This window comes from Bos grunniens, chromosome 14 (assembly GCF_055505025.1).
Source record: "Bos grunniens cultivar Pamir isolate PY7600 chromosome 14, Bosgru_T2T1.0, whole genome shotgun sequence".
In the NCBI taxonomy this organism is placed as follows: domain Eukaryota; kingdom Metazoa; phylum Chordata; class Mammalia; order Artiodactyla; family Bovidae; genus Bos; species Bos grunniens.
Window position 1 is genome coordinate 50,732,241 of NC_141178.1, and position 16,532 is coordinate 50,748,772.

The window sequence follows — 16,532 nt, forward strand, 5'->3', positions numbered from 1 at the left end:
CACCCTTCTCTAGTGGCTCAGACGGTAAAGAATCTGTGTGCAACAGGGGAGACTCGGGTTCGACCCCAGGGTTGGGGTATTTCCTAGAGAAGGAAATGGCAACCCACCCCAGTACTCTTGCCTGGAGAATCCCATGGACAGAGGAGCCTGGTGGGCTACAGTCCATGGGGTCACAAAGAGTTAGACATGACTGAGCAACTAACAATTTCACAACTTTCAGTCCATTATAGAAATTTCCAGTCATGTCGAAGCTATTTTGAATTATGGAAATGCACATCGTACAAAAACAGACTATACCTGAATTTGAATGTTTTCTGAAAATGCAGAGAACTTGTAGATTTGACTCAGGAAAATTTGAGAATGGACTTGGTTCCTATTCCTGCCTCCACATCTCTGTGCATATCCTTTTCTGCTGCCAAACAAATGACTTTTCCTCTAAAACTGGTGCCAGACACAAGCTTTCTCTAAGAGTCACTGAAAAAGAGTAGCTGATTAAGGGCTGCTAAGGGTTTCTTGATGTACAAAGTAAACAGAGAAAATTTCAGTCTTCGAACTATAGTTAAATCTGGTGTTGTCATTAACACCCACTTGAAAGAGCAGTCCTCACATGGGACTTTCATAAAGCATGGTCCTCAGAATAACTATTTCAGAATTGCCTACTGCACTTGTTAAAAAGTCAGATTCTCTTGGAACCCTTGAAATTAGGATTTCTGGTAGTCGGTCCCAAGAGTCTTCATTTTCAAGACTTTCATTTCTTCAAGTCTTTCATTGTCAAGCTATCCATCAGGCTAATAAGTCTGATACTCTCTAAAGTCTCAAAGGCAGTAACATAATGGTCTCTTGCCAGACGGTGCAAAGGGACAGAGTAGGCAATAGCTGTTTAACAATGTATTTTTCAAAGCATGTACTACTTAAGAATCTGATACATCTTTTTGACAGGCTCTGGATAAGGTAGAGGCATTACAAGAAACTGCTACTGCTAAGTCACTTCAGTCGTGTCCAACTCTATGTGACCCCATAGACGGCAGCCCACCAGGCTCCCCCATCCCTGGGATTCTCCAGGCAAGAATACCCGAGTGGGTTGCCATTTCCTTCTCCGATGCAGGAAAGTGAAAAGTGAAAGTGCAGTCGCTCAGTCATGTCCGACTCTTAGGCTAATGCTGCCTGATACTGTTGGGAATATTAGGAATGTTAGGGAAGACATGATCTTCAATGATCTATTCCCTGATGGCATTCAGGTCTTATGTTCAAGTCTTTAATCCATTTTGAGTTGACTTTCGTGTATAAGATAGTGGTCAAGTTCATTCTTTTGCATGTGGCTGTCCAGTTTTCCAGCACCATTTGTTTGAAGAGACTGTCCTTTTCCCATTGTATATTTTTGGCTACTCTGTTGTAAATTAATTGACCATATATGCATAGGTTTATTGCAAGGCTCTCTTCTGTTTCATTAATCTATGTCTGTTTTATGCCAATTTCATTCTGTTTTATTATTATCCCTTTATAATATAGTTTGAAATCAGAAAGTGTGATACCTTCAGCTTTGTTCTTCTTTCTCAGGATTGCTTTGGCTATTTGAAGTGTTTTGTGGTTCCATACAAATTTTAAGTCACCAGAGCCAGTGGCATGTACAAATTCAACTCTAGGGGCCAGCTGCAGGTACCTCTGTAGTGTGCACGCATGTGTGCATGCCTACGATCAATCATGTCTGACTCCTGGTGACCCCATGGACTGTAGCCTTCCAGGCTCCTCTGTCTCTGGGACTTCCCAGGAGAGGGTACTGGAGTGGGTTGCCACTTCCTTCTCCAGGGAATCTTCCCAACCCAGGGTTGGAACCCATGTCTCCTGAACTGGCAGGCAAATTCTTTACCATCTAAGCCACTAGGGAAGGCAAAGGCCCAACCTGTGTGGTGGCAGGAGCTCAATGCAGATATACTTGTAGTAACAGGGGCCAAAGCAGGCAGCAAGGATCAGGGTTAACAGTGAACTTTCTGGCAACTATAGGAGCCCTACGGGTTGGTGTGCCCTCCCGTCACTACACCATCTCTCCCAGGTGCGTGTACTACAGTGAGGCTGGTGGCAGGGCTGGGCCAGGCAGGAGTGTAGCTGGAGACGTTAACTCCAGATGAGTATCATGGTGCAGGCCAGTGACAGAAGACAGGGCCTGACCTGTGCCCACAAGCAGCCACAGGGGTTTGCTTGTGGCTGTCAGCATGCTCTCTTGTGGCTGTCCCATCTCCCTCAAGGTGTGCACTCTGCAGCCTGGTATTGGGCCTCAGTTCAGTCACATGCAAGTGCCCAGCTGGAGGTGCAGCCCCAAGTACATGCACAGTGGTGGGGTCAGGCACAGGAGTTAAAGCAGGTCAAATGCACGTACTTGCACCATCACAGGGGCCTGAGCTGGCTGCTACTGCAGCTGGAGGTGTACTAGGCTCTGCCGATGTTGGAGTGCGGAGTGGGGGAAGGGGAGCAGGAGGGGCTCAGCTGGCATTAGTATGTATGAATACCTATGGGGGCAAAAGCCAGTGAAATCTGCAGGAGGCCTGCGGCAGCCATGTTGACCATTGGTTCCTTCTTCAGTGGTAAATACAGCTCAGTTTCTCTTTAAGATCTCAGACGGTAAAGAGAAGGAGAACTCTGTCTTGCTGCCATGTTGCCTCTTGATACTGAGCAGTGCTGGGTTTTGGCTGGGATGATGCAGGCAAAATGAAGCTGACTTTCTTGTCTTCTTGTGCAGTTATTCCCATTTTGTTGTTGTTGTTCCACTGTGTTGCTGAAACTTCTTAAGTAGACTCAAGAGCTCACTCAGAGCTGTTTTTATTCATGGATATCTGGCTAACTGTTGATTTTTGTTGGAAGATGGAGTCTGGGGTTACCTATGTCACCATTTTGGTGACATCACCTAAACCTACTTTTCTAATAACCCACTTTTTCACTTAATGCTATTTTATGGAGATATTTCAAGACCCATCAAATACACATTTTTAAATTTTTTATTGGAATATATAGCTTTACAATGTTGTTAGTTTTTGCTGTAAAGCAAAGTGAATCAGTTATCCATATACATATCAGTTCAGTTCAGTCGCTCAGTCGTGTCCGACTCTTTGCGACCCCACGAATCGCAGCACACCAGGCCTCCCTGTCCATCACCATCTCCCAGAGTTCACCCAAACTCATGTTCATTGAGTCAGTGATGCCATCCAGCCATCTCATCCTCTGTCGTCCCCTTCTCCTCCTTCCCCCAATCCCTCCCAGCATCAGGGTCTTTCCAATGAGTCAACTCTTCGCATGAGGTGGCCAAAGTACTGGAGTTTCAGCTTTAGCATCATTCCTTCCAAAGAAATCCCAGGGCTGATCTCCTTTAGGATGGACTGGCTGGATCTCCTTGCAGTCCAAGGGACTCTCAAGAGTCTTCTCCAACACCACAGTTCAAAAGCATCAATTCTTCGGCGCTCAGCTTTCTTCACAGTCCAATTCTCACATCCGTACATGACCACTGGAAAAACCATAGCCTTGACTAGACGGACCTTTGTTGGCAAAGTAATGTCTCTGCTTTCCAACGTGCTATCTAGGTTGGTCATAACTTTCCTTCCAAGGAATAAGCGTCTTTTAATTTCATGGCTACAATCGCCATCTGCAGTGATTTTGGAGCCCCAAAAAATAAAGTCTGACACCGTTTCCACTGTTTCCCCATCTATTTGCCATGAAATGATGGGACCAGATGCCATGATCTTCGTTTTCTGAATGTTGAGTTTTAAGCCAACTTTTTCACTCTTCTCTTTCAATTTCATCAAGAGGCTTTTTAGTTCCTCTTCACTTTCTGCTATACTCCTCCCTTTTTTAGATTTCTTTCATTTAGGTTACCTTAGAGCTTTGAGTAGAGTTCCCTGTGCTGTACTGTAGGTTCTCATTATTTATCTATAGTAGTGCACATATGTTAATCCCAACCTCCCAGTTCATCCCACCCCCACTTCCATCCTTGGTATCCATACGTTTGTTCCCCACATGTGTCTCAATTTCTGCTTTGCAGATAAGTTCATCTGTACTATTTTTCTAGATTCCACATATACGCGATATTATATATTTGTTTTTCTCTTTCTGACATACTTCACTCTGTATGACAGTCTCTAAGTCCATCCATGTTTCTGCAAATGGCACTATTTATTCCTTTTATGGCTGAGTAATATTCCATTATGTGTGTACATATATGTATATACATATACCACATCTTCTTTACCTATTCTTCTGTTGATTGACATTTAGGTTGCTTCCATGTCCTGGCTTTTGTAAATAGTGCTGCAATGAACACTGGGGTGCATGTATCTATTTGAATTATGGTTTTCTCTGAGAATATGCCCAGGAGTGAGATTGCTAAGTCATATGGTAGTTTTATGTTTAGTTTTCTTAAGGAACCTCCATACTGTTCTCCACAGTGATTGTACCAATTTACATTCCCACCAACAATGTAGGGAAGGCTTCCCTTTTCTCCACACCCTCTCCAGCATTTATTGTTTGGAGATTTTTTGATGATGGCCATTCTGACTGGTGTGAGGTGATACCTCATTGTAATTCTGATTTGTATTTCTGTGATAATTAGACACGTTGAGCATCTTTTTATGTATTTGTTGACAGGTGTATGTCTTCTTTGGAGAAGTGTCTGTTTAGGTCTTCCATCCATTTTTTTCATTGGTTTGTTTGGTTTTTTTGTTATTGAGCTGCATGAGCTATTTGTGTATTTTGGAGATTAATCCCTTGTCAGTTGTTTTGTTTGCAAGTATTTTCTCCCATTCCAAGGGTTGTCTTTTTGTCTTATTTATGGTTTCTTTTGCTGCACAAAAGCTTTTGAGTTTAATTAGGTCCCATTTGTTTGTTTTTATTTTCATTTCTCTAGGAGGTGGGTCAAAAAAGATCTTGCTGGGATTTACGTCAGGATGTTCTATGTTTTCCTCTAAGAGTTTTATAGTGTCTGGCCTTAGATTAATGTATGTGTATATATTTACTTTGATATTATATCTCTAAATGCTGCTGATCATTGAATTTTCATGGTTTACCTGTGTTGACTCCCTTGCCTTCTCTGTACACAGTGATTTGTAAATAATGACAGTCTTATTTCTTCCCTTCTAGCTCTTAGCCTTTTTTTCTTTATTCTTCTGCTGGCTGTGAAGAATATACTTCTGCCTCAGTATGAAAATCTGTGGAATTGGCATTAATGTACATTTACTTTGTTTCTGACTTTAAAATGAATGCTTCTAATGCTACTCCTGTATGCAAGTGCCTGCTATATATTTTTGGTAGATAGTATTTAATAGACTAAGGAAGTATACTTTTCAGTATTAATTTCTATATATATATTTTATAATTAATAGACATAGGACTTTGAAAAGTTATCTTCCTGAGTATATTGATATGCTCATATAGTTTCTCTAATATATTACCATTGACATAAGGAAATACACTAAAGATAAACTAATTGCATTCAGTCATGACATTAATACCTTTTTCTATAGTTTGCTAACATACATTTCTAGGGTTGGCACCCATGTTTATAAATAAAATTGGCTTATCATTCTTTTTCTCAGGCTATGACTGTCTCATCACTGTTAATAATATTGGTCACCTGAACCTTCATTCTTTTGCTCTTAAGCAATTGTGCTAACAAGTTTTCTATTTGAAATATGTTTCAAAGACCAACTTTGGTTTTGGTGAGCCTCACGATTACTTTTTTTTTTTTTTTTCCTTTTCACTAATGTATGCTCTTTTTTTCTAATGCCCTGTATTCTATTCTTTTGTAGTTTATACTATTGTTCTTTTTTTAAGTTTTGATTTAGACGTAAGACACATCAATTTCTCATCTTTATTCTTCTGCAACAGGATCATTTACAGTTATAAATTTCTTAGAAATGTCCTATTTAGTTTTGATTTGGTTGCAACTTTACTACAGTGTCTTTCTTAACCCACAAGTTATTTAAAGTCTGTTTTCTCAATTTCTAAATGTAGATATATTTTGTCACTGATTTCTAAATTTAATTACACTGTAATCAGAGAACATTTGTTTGACATGAAGTCTCTGACATTTGTTGAAACTTATTTTGTAGCCTGGTATTGAGTTAATTTTCATAAAAATTCTAAGTGTGCTTGCGAAGCAAGTCTGATCTTTTGGTTACTGAGATATAAGATTTTTAATTTAAAATCCTTATGATATCCATTTTTGTGATACATATTTTGATGCTGTTTAATTGAATGCATTCAGATTAGTAGCATTTATGTCTTCCAGTAAACTGAGAATTTTATTAGTATATAGGGATGTACATATGTACATACATATGTATAAAGATATTTTTATATTTCTACATTATATATAGTGATATGTATATATATATATTAATATATTATCCCCCCAAAATGGTTTTGCCCTAAATGTTTTGCTATTAATATAGTTATACTAGCTTTTTTCCTTTAGTATTTGTATAGTGAGTGAAGTGAAAGTCACTCAGTCGTGTCCGACTCTTGCAACCTCATGGACTGTAGCCCGCAAGGTTCCTCTGTCCATGGGATTCTCCAGGCAAGAATACTGGAGTGGGTTGCCATTTCCTTTTCCACGGGATCTTCCCGATTCAGGAACCAAACCCATGTCTTCTGCATTGCAGTCAGATTCTTTACCAACTGAGCTAGTTTTCACTGTTTCTATTTTATGTCTTTTGTAACCAGTACTTAGGAGAATACTTCTTATTATTCAATATTCAGGCTCTTTTAAGCTGGAGAATGTAATCCTTTTTAATTAACTATATTTACTGACATGTTGTCTTATTTTTTTCTTGAAACTATTTTTTCCTGATGCTTTTTCTGTGTTTTTCTGCCTTGCAGACATTGTACTTCCCTCAGAACTCCTTTACCTTTCTCCTGTTTGTCTGAAATATTTCATCTATATGGAATTGATAACCCCATCAAAGTATCTTTCATTTCCTTTCCTTCTCAGGAACTTCCTCTAGCCAGTCTTTTATGGCCAGACCCTATGAAGATCTCGAGTTGAGCATTCTAGCTATGAGTTGGATATGTTGGCTTTTACTTATAGTAGATACCTTGATCATGTGTTCTACATATTTTTTTCTCATGAACTCTTCTTCAGCAAAGTTTCAGATGAAAGAATTCTGCATGGCCTGACTTGAGGGTACATCTTTGTCTGGAGAAGTCTTGCATTTATAACTACAAAGTACCTTATCAAATCTTACTGGTGTGTAGTTGTTAATTCCTACTCTTTAACCGAGGCTATTGTCCTTTGAAGGTCTAGTTTTATACTAGAAGCTTGGTTCCAGCTCTGAACTTTGGACCCCAGATCTCAGCCTGATTCCCCATGTGGTTGTGACAGATTCCCACAATTCTGATACCATCACAGCTCACGTACACACAGCTCTAAATGGCATTTTCTTCTTTATTTTAGGCCCCTGGGAATTTTGCTTTACATTTCGCTCTACTTTAGAAGGAATGGTAGCTATATTTTATTCAGCTTTTTCTAGCTATCTTGCAGCAGAAGAGTGTTAAAGTTTTCTAGCTCTCTTTATTGCTGGAAAAGTAAATCCCATGGCAAGTTGGTCATTAGCATGAAAATGTTAGTTGCTCGGTTGTGTCCAACTCTTTGTGACCCCATGGACTGTAGCCTGCCAGGCTCCTCTGTCCATGGAATTCTCTAGGCAAGAATACTTTCAGTTCAGTTGCTCAGTCATATCCAACTCTTTGCAACCCATGGACTGCAGCACGCCAGGCTTTCCTATCCATCACCAACTCCAAGAGCTTGCTCAAACTCATGTCCATCGAGTTGGTGATGCCATCCAACCATCTCATCTTCTGTCATCCCCTTCTCCTCCTGCCTTCAATCTTTCCCAGCATTAGGGTCTTTTCAAATGAGTTAGTTCTTTGCATCAGGTGGCCAAAGTATTGGAGCTTCAGCTTTAGCATCAGTCCTTCCAGTGAATATTCAGGACTGATCTCTTTTAGAATGGACTGGTTGGATCTCCTTGCTATCCAAGGGACTCTCAAGAGTCTTCTCCAACATCACAGTTCAAAAGCATCAATTCTTCAGTGCTCAGCTTTCTTTATGGTCCAACTCTCACATCCATACATGACTACTGGAATAAACATAACTTTGACTAGATGGACCTTTGTTAGCAAAGTAATGTCTCTGCTTTTTAATATTCTGTCTAGGTTGGTCAGAACTTTTCTTCAAATACTTTAGTGGGTAGCTACTTCCTTCTCCAGAGGGTTTTCCCATCCCAAGGTCAAACCCAGGTCTCCTAGCACTGGGAGCAGGGTCATTAGCATACACTGTCTAAAAACTTTTAGGATCTTGTCTTTATTCCTGGTATTCTAAAAATCCTTATATATTGATCTGAGTTCTCCTTTCTTCTCTAATCTGTCTTTATGCTCTTAATTCACCAGATGTTGGGCATATGATATATTTTCCTGTATTTTCTCTATTTTCTATCTTTTTACTATTTTGCTCTACATTCTGGGAAATTTTCTAAACTTTTTTCTAAGATTATATTGGATTATAAGTTTCTGCTCTTTTTTATTCTCTAACTGTTCCTTTTTTAAAGCATTTGCTTTCAGGGCTACGGCCCTGCCTCAGCTCACTGGACTGCTTACATCGTGGGCAGGCGAGCACCCTGCACTGATAAGCTAGAGGGAAGAGTCTGCGAGCAGCCGTGTCCTCATGGCGCCATGAGGTCCTCCAAAGGCCTGCCACCAGTATCTGCGTCCCCAGGGAGAGTCCCCATTACACTGGCCTTCAAAGCCAGACATTCTGGGGGCTCAGTTTCCTTTGCAGGAGCCCAAAGTGAGGCTCAGATCCCTTGTTCCTTGGGAAGAACTCCTGCAGTTGTGATTATCCTCCTGCTTGTGGGTCACCTACCCAGGGGTGTGGTCGTGACTATACAGCATCTCCATCCATCCTACTGTCTCACTGTGGTTCCTTCCTATACCTTTCCTTATAGAAACTCTTTCCTGCATTTCCTGTCATTTTCATTGATAGCTGCCCTATAAATTGTTGTAATTTTGCTGTGCCCTTGTGTGAAGCAGGGTCTCTTACTCCACCATGTTGGCCACCCAGGTACTTTTCAAGTAACAATAACAACAAGTAGTTAAGGGTTTTCAAGCTGTCACTATGACAGGCTCTCTGCTATGTATTTTACTTCTATTGTTCCAGTTAATGTTACAAAAAAAAAACCTGTGAGTAGGTTTTAGATTTACCTTCACAGACTGGATGAGGAAACTAAGATTCAGAAATGTTATGTGAAAGTGAAAGCCACTCAGTTGTGTCCAACTCTTTGCGACCCCATGGACTATTCAGTCCATGGAATTCTCCAGGCCAGAATACTGGAGTGGGTAGTCTTTCCCTTCTCCAGGGGATCTTCCCAACCCAGGGATTGAACCCAGATCTCCTGCATTGCAAGCGGATTCTTTACCAACTGAACTATGAGGGGAGCCCCCAGAAATGTTAAAACCTCATCCAAAGTCACACAGCCCGTGCTGCCAGCACTAGCATTCCAGCCTAGAGTCGTTGGATTCCCAAGTCCATGCTGTGAACTTTTACTTTAAAGTTCCTCCACCTCTTAAACAGATCTGGCTATGACTGGTGGTCATAGAAGGAAAGGAATGTGTGGGAACACCCACCCAGTTCCAAGGTGAGAGACTCTGCAGAGGAGCATCCTTTCCTGGAATATCAGTTGGCCATGGCAGTAAAGACCTGAGGCAGCTGGTCTGCAAACAGCCTTAGGCCATCCTGACCAGGCTGCTGATTCTAGGTTGTGGTCAGTATCCAGGGTCACCCAGCTTTTCTGCTCAGAGCCGGTTCATCGCTTCATCCAGATGGGATCAGGCCCTAAGGAAATGACTGATGGTAACCTGCCCACAGTGGGCTGATTTGAACTTTGAAATACCTGCATATAGAATTCATAGGGCAAAAAGCCCTTAATGGTAAAGACCAGGATGTGAAAGCCACCAAGCAGATCCTCTTGAACACTAAGGCAGGAAACTGGAAGTTGTTTCTAGTTCTGGGATATTTGCAGGAAATCCTGGAGATACTTACCCAGTCAGTAAATGATGGTAATGGAGTTAAACACATTCTATAATACCATTCAGTAGCCCTGCATCCTTGGGAAAGGACTCTGCCTCTCTGAACCTGAGTCTTCTTGTTCATGAAATGTACAATCAACTCGTTTCCCAAGGTCTTATAGAAAAAATTAGAACTACCTATAAGGTGGGTGGCACTTTACAAAGCTCATGTGAGTATTACAGGGGTATTACTATAACTTAGACATAGGAGTCTCCCGCATCTTAGTGTAGGCATCAGCCTGCCACCCAAGACTGAAATATCCATGTTACTTACCCAAGTACCTTTTCCCTAAAACATTACTGGAGAAAAGTCTGGTAATTCGTTTTAGTTTACTAATACCAAAACAAAATACACTTCCTGATTTTTGCAGATTCTTTTTTGTTGGTTTGTTTTAGACCAACTGCTTTCTGGTGACGTTTCCTAGGAAGGCTTCTCCAGGTCAGGCAGTAGGGGACGTTTCTTCCATGGAATTTTCCTATGGAGAAGCTACGCTCTTCTGTGGAGTGAGGATTCTTATTTTAGCATATGCCCCAGAAAACAGCACTCACAGACTCATCACCAGAGTGGTTATTCAGATATTTCAGGTTCCTGTGGCTCTCCACCCTCTAAATACAGCACTATTTCCTCATCTCCACAGGTATTAGGTGATACACCTTAATAGCAAGATCTCTCTCTGTAATGGGTTTAGAGGCAAAGATGATTAAAGGATTAGAAAGTCTTAACATATAAAGAAAAGTAGAAGACAGAAAGGTACTTTGTCTCACAAAAGCAAGAAACCAGTCATTCCCCACTGAAGAACAGAACAAGGAAAAAAAAAAGTGTGCTTCAGTGTAGGGATTAAGAAAATGTCTGAAAATCTGGTTAAATGTGGATATGAGTTAAATCAGGATAGTGTCGACTCTCATCTTTGGGAAACATAAAAGATGTGGTTTAGATGCATCAATTGGGGACAGTCTGGTCCAGGCCTGGACATATCCTTGCCCAAGGGCTGGCAGATGGATCAAATGACCTCTCAGCATCCCTCCCAGCCCCACACTTCTGTCGTCCTATGCTTGTTGGACTAGCACGTTAGCTGCATTAGACTTGCCCTTGCAAGTTAGTGGAGGAGGCAGCTGCCTGAAAGAAAACAGGTAAACTCTTTTTGTCCCCAAAATAAATGCCTCTGTTTCAGGGGGCTTCCCTGGTAGCTCAGAGGGTAAAAAATCTGCCTGCAATGCAGGAGACCTGGGTTCAGTCCCTGGGTTGGGAAGATCCCCTAGAGAAGGAAATAGCAACCTGCTCTAGTATTCTTGCCTGGAGAATTTCATGGATGGAGGAGCCTGGTGGGCTACAGTCCATGGGGTCACAAAGACACAACTGAGGGTTGCATGATCCTGCAACAGATCAAGACCAGAAATGCAGGAAGAGGGAGTCCCAAACAGAAGACATGGACATGACCTGTAAAGACAAACTGTGCCTTACTGAAAGTGCAGCTCTTGGCTTGTATAGCAATGAGGCTCTCCTCCATCCCAGCTGAGTCCAATTCAGTCTTTCAATGAATGAGCAGCTCCCACTAGGCATGGAGCACTAGACAGGGTACCACAGACTCTACTGTAAGCCAAACAGTGATCTTTTGCTTTCCGGCAAAACACTGAATGAGTGATGAACACGTGGTCAGTTACCCTGCAGGGTCTGCACTTATGCAGCAAATGATGACTGAGTTGCTAAGATGCACAAGGCATCATGCCAGGCACTTGGAATGGGTTGGTAACTAAGCAGACAAATCTGTTGCCCTCATGGAGCTTACATTCTGGGAAGAGACACACATGATGAAAGACACACGAGATTCTCTAAGAACTGTGACAAGGAGCCCTGCCCTGGCTGACAAGTACCCACCATACCTGAGAAAGGGATGTTTCTATTGGCATGTGAAAGCTGAGTATGAATCGGTGAACAAACTTGCATCATGGGAGGAGGCAGCATTAGGAGAGCACTCCATTTAAAGATACCGAATGTTGTCAAGGGACCACAGTCTGCTTTATAGTAAGATGAAGGGTCATCTATGTATTCCTCTTTCTTGCTATTATACAAATATTAGTGCAGTAAATAATTTTAAACAATATCAAAGTCATACTTAAAACTAGTTTATCTCATTTTTATCTTATGACTAATAGATTGGTATTTATTACTTGTAAATTATGATCAGATTCTATATGGATGTGATATCATTTGGACACTAAATTCAGAATCAACTGAGAATTCGACCCTGATGATGAAAGCCTTGAGTCTAATTCTAAAATGGCTTTGGTATTGCTGTAAGCCAACAAGATGATGTGTTTGACACTGTGACGTGGATCTTTCCCCACCGACATTGACTGTGAATTATAGGTTGGTTCCTGCACTACAGGTGGACCTGTGGCAGCCCGGAGGTGTCTCCCAGATATCACAGGGAACAGTTACCGATGTCCACATTCCCCACAATGGCTCCCGAGCCCTGTTAACCTTCCTGCAGGAAGCCAACATCCAGTACAAGTAAGCGTGCTTTTTCATTGCTTAATTCATTTATACCCAATTGAACTGAATGGCAACTGTATTTAGGTTATGTGTTAAGTGCCAACAATAGGGTTTCAGGTTCTGTTTTTCATGTTGGGGAAGGCAACATGGATGTGGAACAGTTCTATTTACCAGCCATGAGCTTCTTTCTTAGTGTAACGGTGGAGGGGGAGCAATCACACTTCTCTATCATTCACCTAAGTAATCAGTGTACACATGGGAGGGTTTTACTGTGTGGGAAGAGGAGAGTAGTTTATCCACGCCTAGAAGGTGGATGTGGGCAGACAAAAGCCAGACTCTGCAGGAGCTGCATCGGTTGGACAAAGGGTGAGACTTGGGACCTTGAAGGCAGAGGGGAAAATGCAAGCAAAGGCGAGAAGCAACACAGTGAGTGCAGGTCAGGGAGTAGGAAGAAAAGGTGCCTGAGAGGTAGGGCGAGGGGCCAGGTTGTGGGAAGCTGCTGTTCAGAGTTAGGAACTCAGACCTCATCTTATGGGTGACGCTGCACAATCGTAGGATGTGAGCAAGGGAGCCACGTGTAACTGGGTGGTGGGGTAGGAGGAGACCACAGCAGCAATCCAAGTGAGAGTATGAGGACTGTGAGTCAGGACCAGAGTGGTGGGATCAAAAGAGAATTCCAAAAAATATTTCAGAAGCAAAACCACCTGGACTCTACATTTATTGGGATGTAGATGGAAGAGGAAGAACTCTTGGGTGATTCCAAGTCTTCTGTCTTTGGTGACCAAGTGGATAGATTTGAATACTTTGAGTTTTTTTTACAGTATTAGTTAAGCAGTGAGTGTGAAACAGCTGGAAGATAGTCCCAATCATCAAATAAGAAACAAAATCTTCTGAGATAAGGGATGTCAGTGGTGCCCAGTGCCACAGTGATCTGCAAGAAAAGGACTGATCAGTTACCTTCAAATTTGGCAATGGAAGTTTCACTGGTAACCCTAATGGTAGGATTAGAGTGTCAGGAGCAGAAGACAGAGAAGTGAACAGGAGGTGAGAACACAGCAGCAGAGCAGACTATTCTGTGACTCTTAGAAGTTACAATAGGGAGAGGGCAGAGGTGAGGAAGATGTTAATTCAGTGACTGCCTGAGATTTGGAGTGTGGGTAGGGGGCTGAAAGTGCTGTGACCAGCAGGGAAGGAGGCAATTGATGATGAAAGACAGAATGCACAGGTGAGGGAGTAGTTTTAAACGGTAGGAAAAGTACTTTATCCTATAAGACCAAAGAGGTAAGTGTGGGTCTAGTTAAGATTGTGGGGAAGAGAGTCAACAGGTTAAAGAGATAGTAGTCGTCGTAGTAGTGGCGCTAGTGGCTCAGTCGTGTCTGACTCTTGTGACCCTGTGGACTAGCTCGCCTGGCTCCTCCGTCCACAGAATTCTCCAGGCGAGAATACTGCAGGGGTAGTCATTTCCTTCTTCAGAGGATCTTCCTCACTCGAGGATCGAACCCAGGCCTTGTGCATTGCAGGTGGATTCTTTCCATTTGAGTCACCAGGGAAACAGGGCAAGAGATCATAACTAATAGCCCAGTTTTCTGGATGAACTGAGAAGCAAAACTTATCACTTAGAATAAAGAAATGGGGGTAGGAACCAATAAAAGTGGTTGTTGCCGAGAAGAAAGATTGTAGCACTGATACAGAGTTGACGTTTTGTTGGTTAGAACCACAAAAAGCTCAAGGTGATAAGGAAGTTAAGGTTTCTAGTGAGATGCTAGCTCAAGTATTCATCTGAGGGGTCTAATCTGGATAGTCTAGATTAGAGGAGGATCTAGGAGGAATGATGGAACACTGGGGTGCATGTTATTTTTTGAATTATGGTTTCTTCAGATATATGTCCAGGTATGGGATTGCTGGACATACGGTAACTCTATTAGTTTTTTAAGGATCCTCCATATTGTTCTCCATAGCAAATGACACATACACAGTACTATAAATAAACTAGCTGACTAATTAACTAAATAAACTAGGACCTACTGTGGGGCTTCCCTGATGACTCAGTGGTAAAGAATCTGCCTACCAATGCAGGGGATGCAGGTTCAATCACTGGGTCAGGAAGATCCCATGGAAAAGGAAATGGCAACCCACTCCAGTATTCTTGCCTGGGAAGTCTCATGGACAGAGGAGCCTGGAGGGCTACAGTCCATGGGGTCAAAGAAGTATTGGACATGACTTAGGTCCTTTGTTGTTGTTTAATATCTAACTGTAGAGCACAGGGCACTCTACTCAATACTCTGTAATGACCTAAATGGGAAAAGAATCTGAAGAGTGGATATATGTTTAACTGATTCACTTTGCTGTACAGCAGAAACCAACAACTTTGTAAAGTAACTATATTCCAATTAAAAAAAAATTTTTTTAATGATGGGACAGAATGGAAGAATCAGGGCATTAAGATATTTACAGTGAAAACAGGTTTAGTGTGACTGAGGGCAACAAGTTAGAACAAAATGCATTTTGATAAAGTGTAGGCTGCTGGACATTAAGAGTTCTGGAGTAGAATACTTGTGACTGGTGACAGGATTATAGGGGGAGCAATGAAGGAGATGGCTGAAGTGGAATGGAGAGCATTGAGGCTGATGCAGTCAAGACAGAGTGAGGTTAATCACCATAAAGCCATCTCAGCAATCTTGAATTTCCTTGGCTGATGGCAAGATTAGAGGTGGGGAAAGAGAATGTATGCCTGAGACAGGAAGTAGCAGGGAGGAGCCAGGAGTTAGAGGTAAGCAACCAGGAATGACACAATGCTGAAGGGAGGATGAACTTTTCCTGGAAGTTAGAAGGTTAATGGAGCAGTACCAATGGTACCCAGAAGGATGCTGACAAAGTAGAAGAGAAAGTCACCGAAGAGTCTGTGTCCTTGAAAGAGTCCAGTTTCTGCTGGTGCAAGAATATGAGAAGAGGGAGTTCTCTAAAGAGATTGGAGAATGTAGGAATTTTATTTACAATCAAAGAGAATTCCAGAGGGCACAAAAGCAAAGGATGGGAGGAAGAGATGGAGAGAAAGTGCAAAATCTGGGGGGAGAAATGCAGGCTAGTGAATGAGTGAGATGGGAAGGAGTGACTTGCTCTTGGTTTGGAACCCTATGATTTTGGCCACAATTGTAAATGACTAACCAGGTGCTGCCAGTGGTAAAGAACCCGCCTGCCAGTGCAGGAGACACAAAAGATGCAGGTTCGATCTCTGGGTCAGGAAGATCACCTGGAGAAGGAAATGGCAACCCACTCCAGTATTCTTGCCTGGAAGATCCCATGGACAGAGGAGCCCAGCCAGCTACAGTCCATGAGGTCGCAGAGAGCCAGACATGACTGAGCACACGCAGCCTCTCAACTACTCCAACTTTTAAGCTAGTGTTTTTACTGCCAGAACTGGCACAGAGATCCCCGGTGAGGCCCAGGAAGGGTTCAAGGCTCTCTCAGTCAAGGGAGAGAGCTCTAGTCTCTGTGAAAGCCTGGCACAGAGGGTTCAATGGGACAGTAACATCCTTCCCTGGCCCCAGAGATATTTGGCTCTCAGAGCGATAGGCACAGCTTTATGAAAGTACTGATGGGCTTTTTGCAGAAAGGTATTTTATCTGTGCCTCCATAACAGGGCAGAGTCACAGCTATGCATAAAACCATTGTTCACATTGAACACATTTTAATCACTGCTGTAGCTCTGAAGGCAGGCTTTGATTCTCTGAATGCCTAGCAGGGAAGAGCTTATTTCTATAGGTCCTCAATAAAAAACTCAAATGCCTCATTAATTATTATTTGGAAGAAAAGAATATACCAGTTATTTTAACAAGTCTCTATTTCCATTCAACATAGGTCATGTGGAACTGCTATAGAATAAAATATACCCTTTATACCACAGAGAATAGAGTTTTAAAAAATGAGAGTTTTA

General features: G+C 42.1%; 1 protein-coding gene and 1 long non-coding RNA gene across 17 annotated transcripts in view; one reads left to right on the forward strand and one right to left on the reverse strand.

Annotated features, from left to right (window-relative positions):
• Positions 1 to 16,532, reverse strand: part of LOC147359396 (uncharacterized) — a 414,201-nt gene that overhangs the window by 285,591 nt on the left and 112,078 nt on the right. For 3 of the 13 annotated variants that reach the window (XR_015140775.1, XR_015140765.1, XR_015140762.1), the window contains one exon: positions 13,285 to 13,529. The exons of 8 other annotated variants lie outside the window; for them this stretch is intronic. This is a non-coding gene — a long non-coding RNA (uncharacterized LOC147359396). Of the gene's footprint in view, positions 1 to 9,852; positions 9,872 to 10,415; positions 10,602 to 13,284; positions 13,530 to 16,532 lie in introns of those variants that run through there. 2 more of the 13 variants (XR_015140772.1, XR_015140766.1) reach the window with 2 other exon arrangements.
• The window catches only part of CPA6 (carboxypeptidase A6), a 296,877-nt gene that overhangs the window by 191,544 nt on the left and 88,801 nt on the right, over positions 1 to 16,532 (forward strand). For 3 of the 4 annotated variants that reach the window (XM_086336654.1, XM_086336653.1, XM_086336656.1), the window contains exon 3: positions 12,492 to 12,616. In XM_086336654.1, coding sequence (XP_086192780.1) covers positions 12,492 to 12,616 — 125 coding nt within the window. Of the gene's footprint in view, positions 1 to 12,472; positions 12,617 to 16,532 lie in introns of all 4 variants that reach the window. The other variant, XM_086336657.1, reaches the window with a different exon arrangement.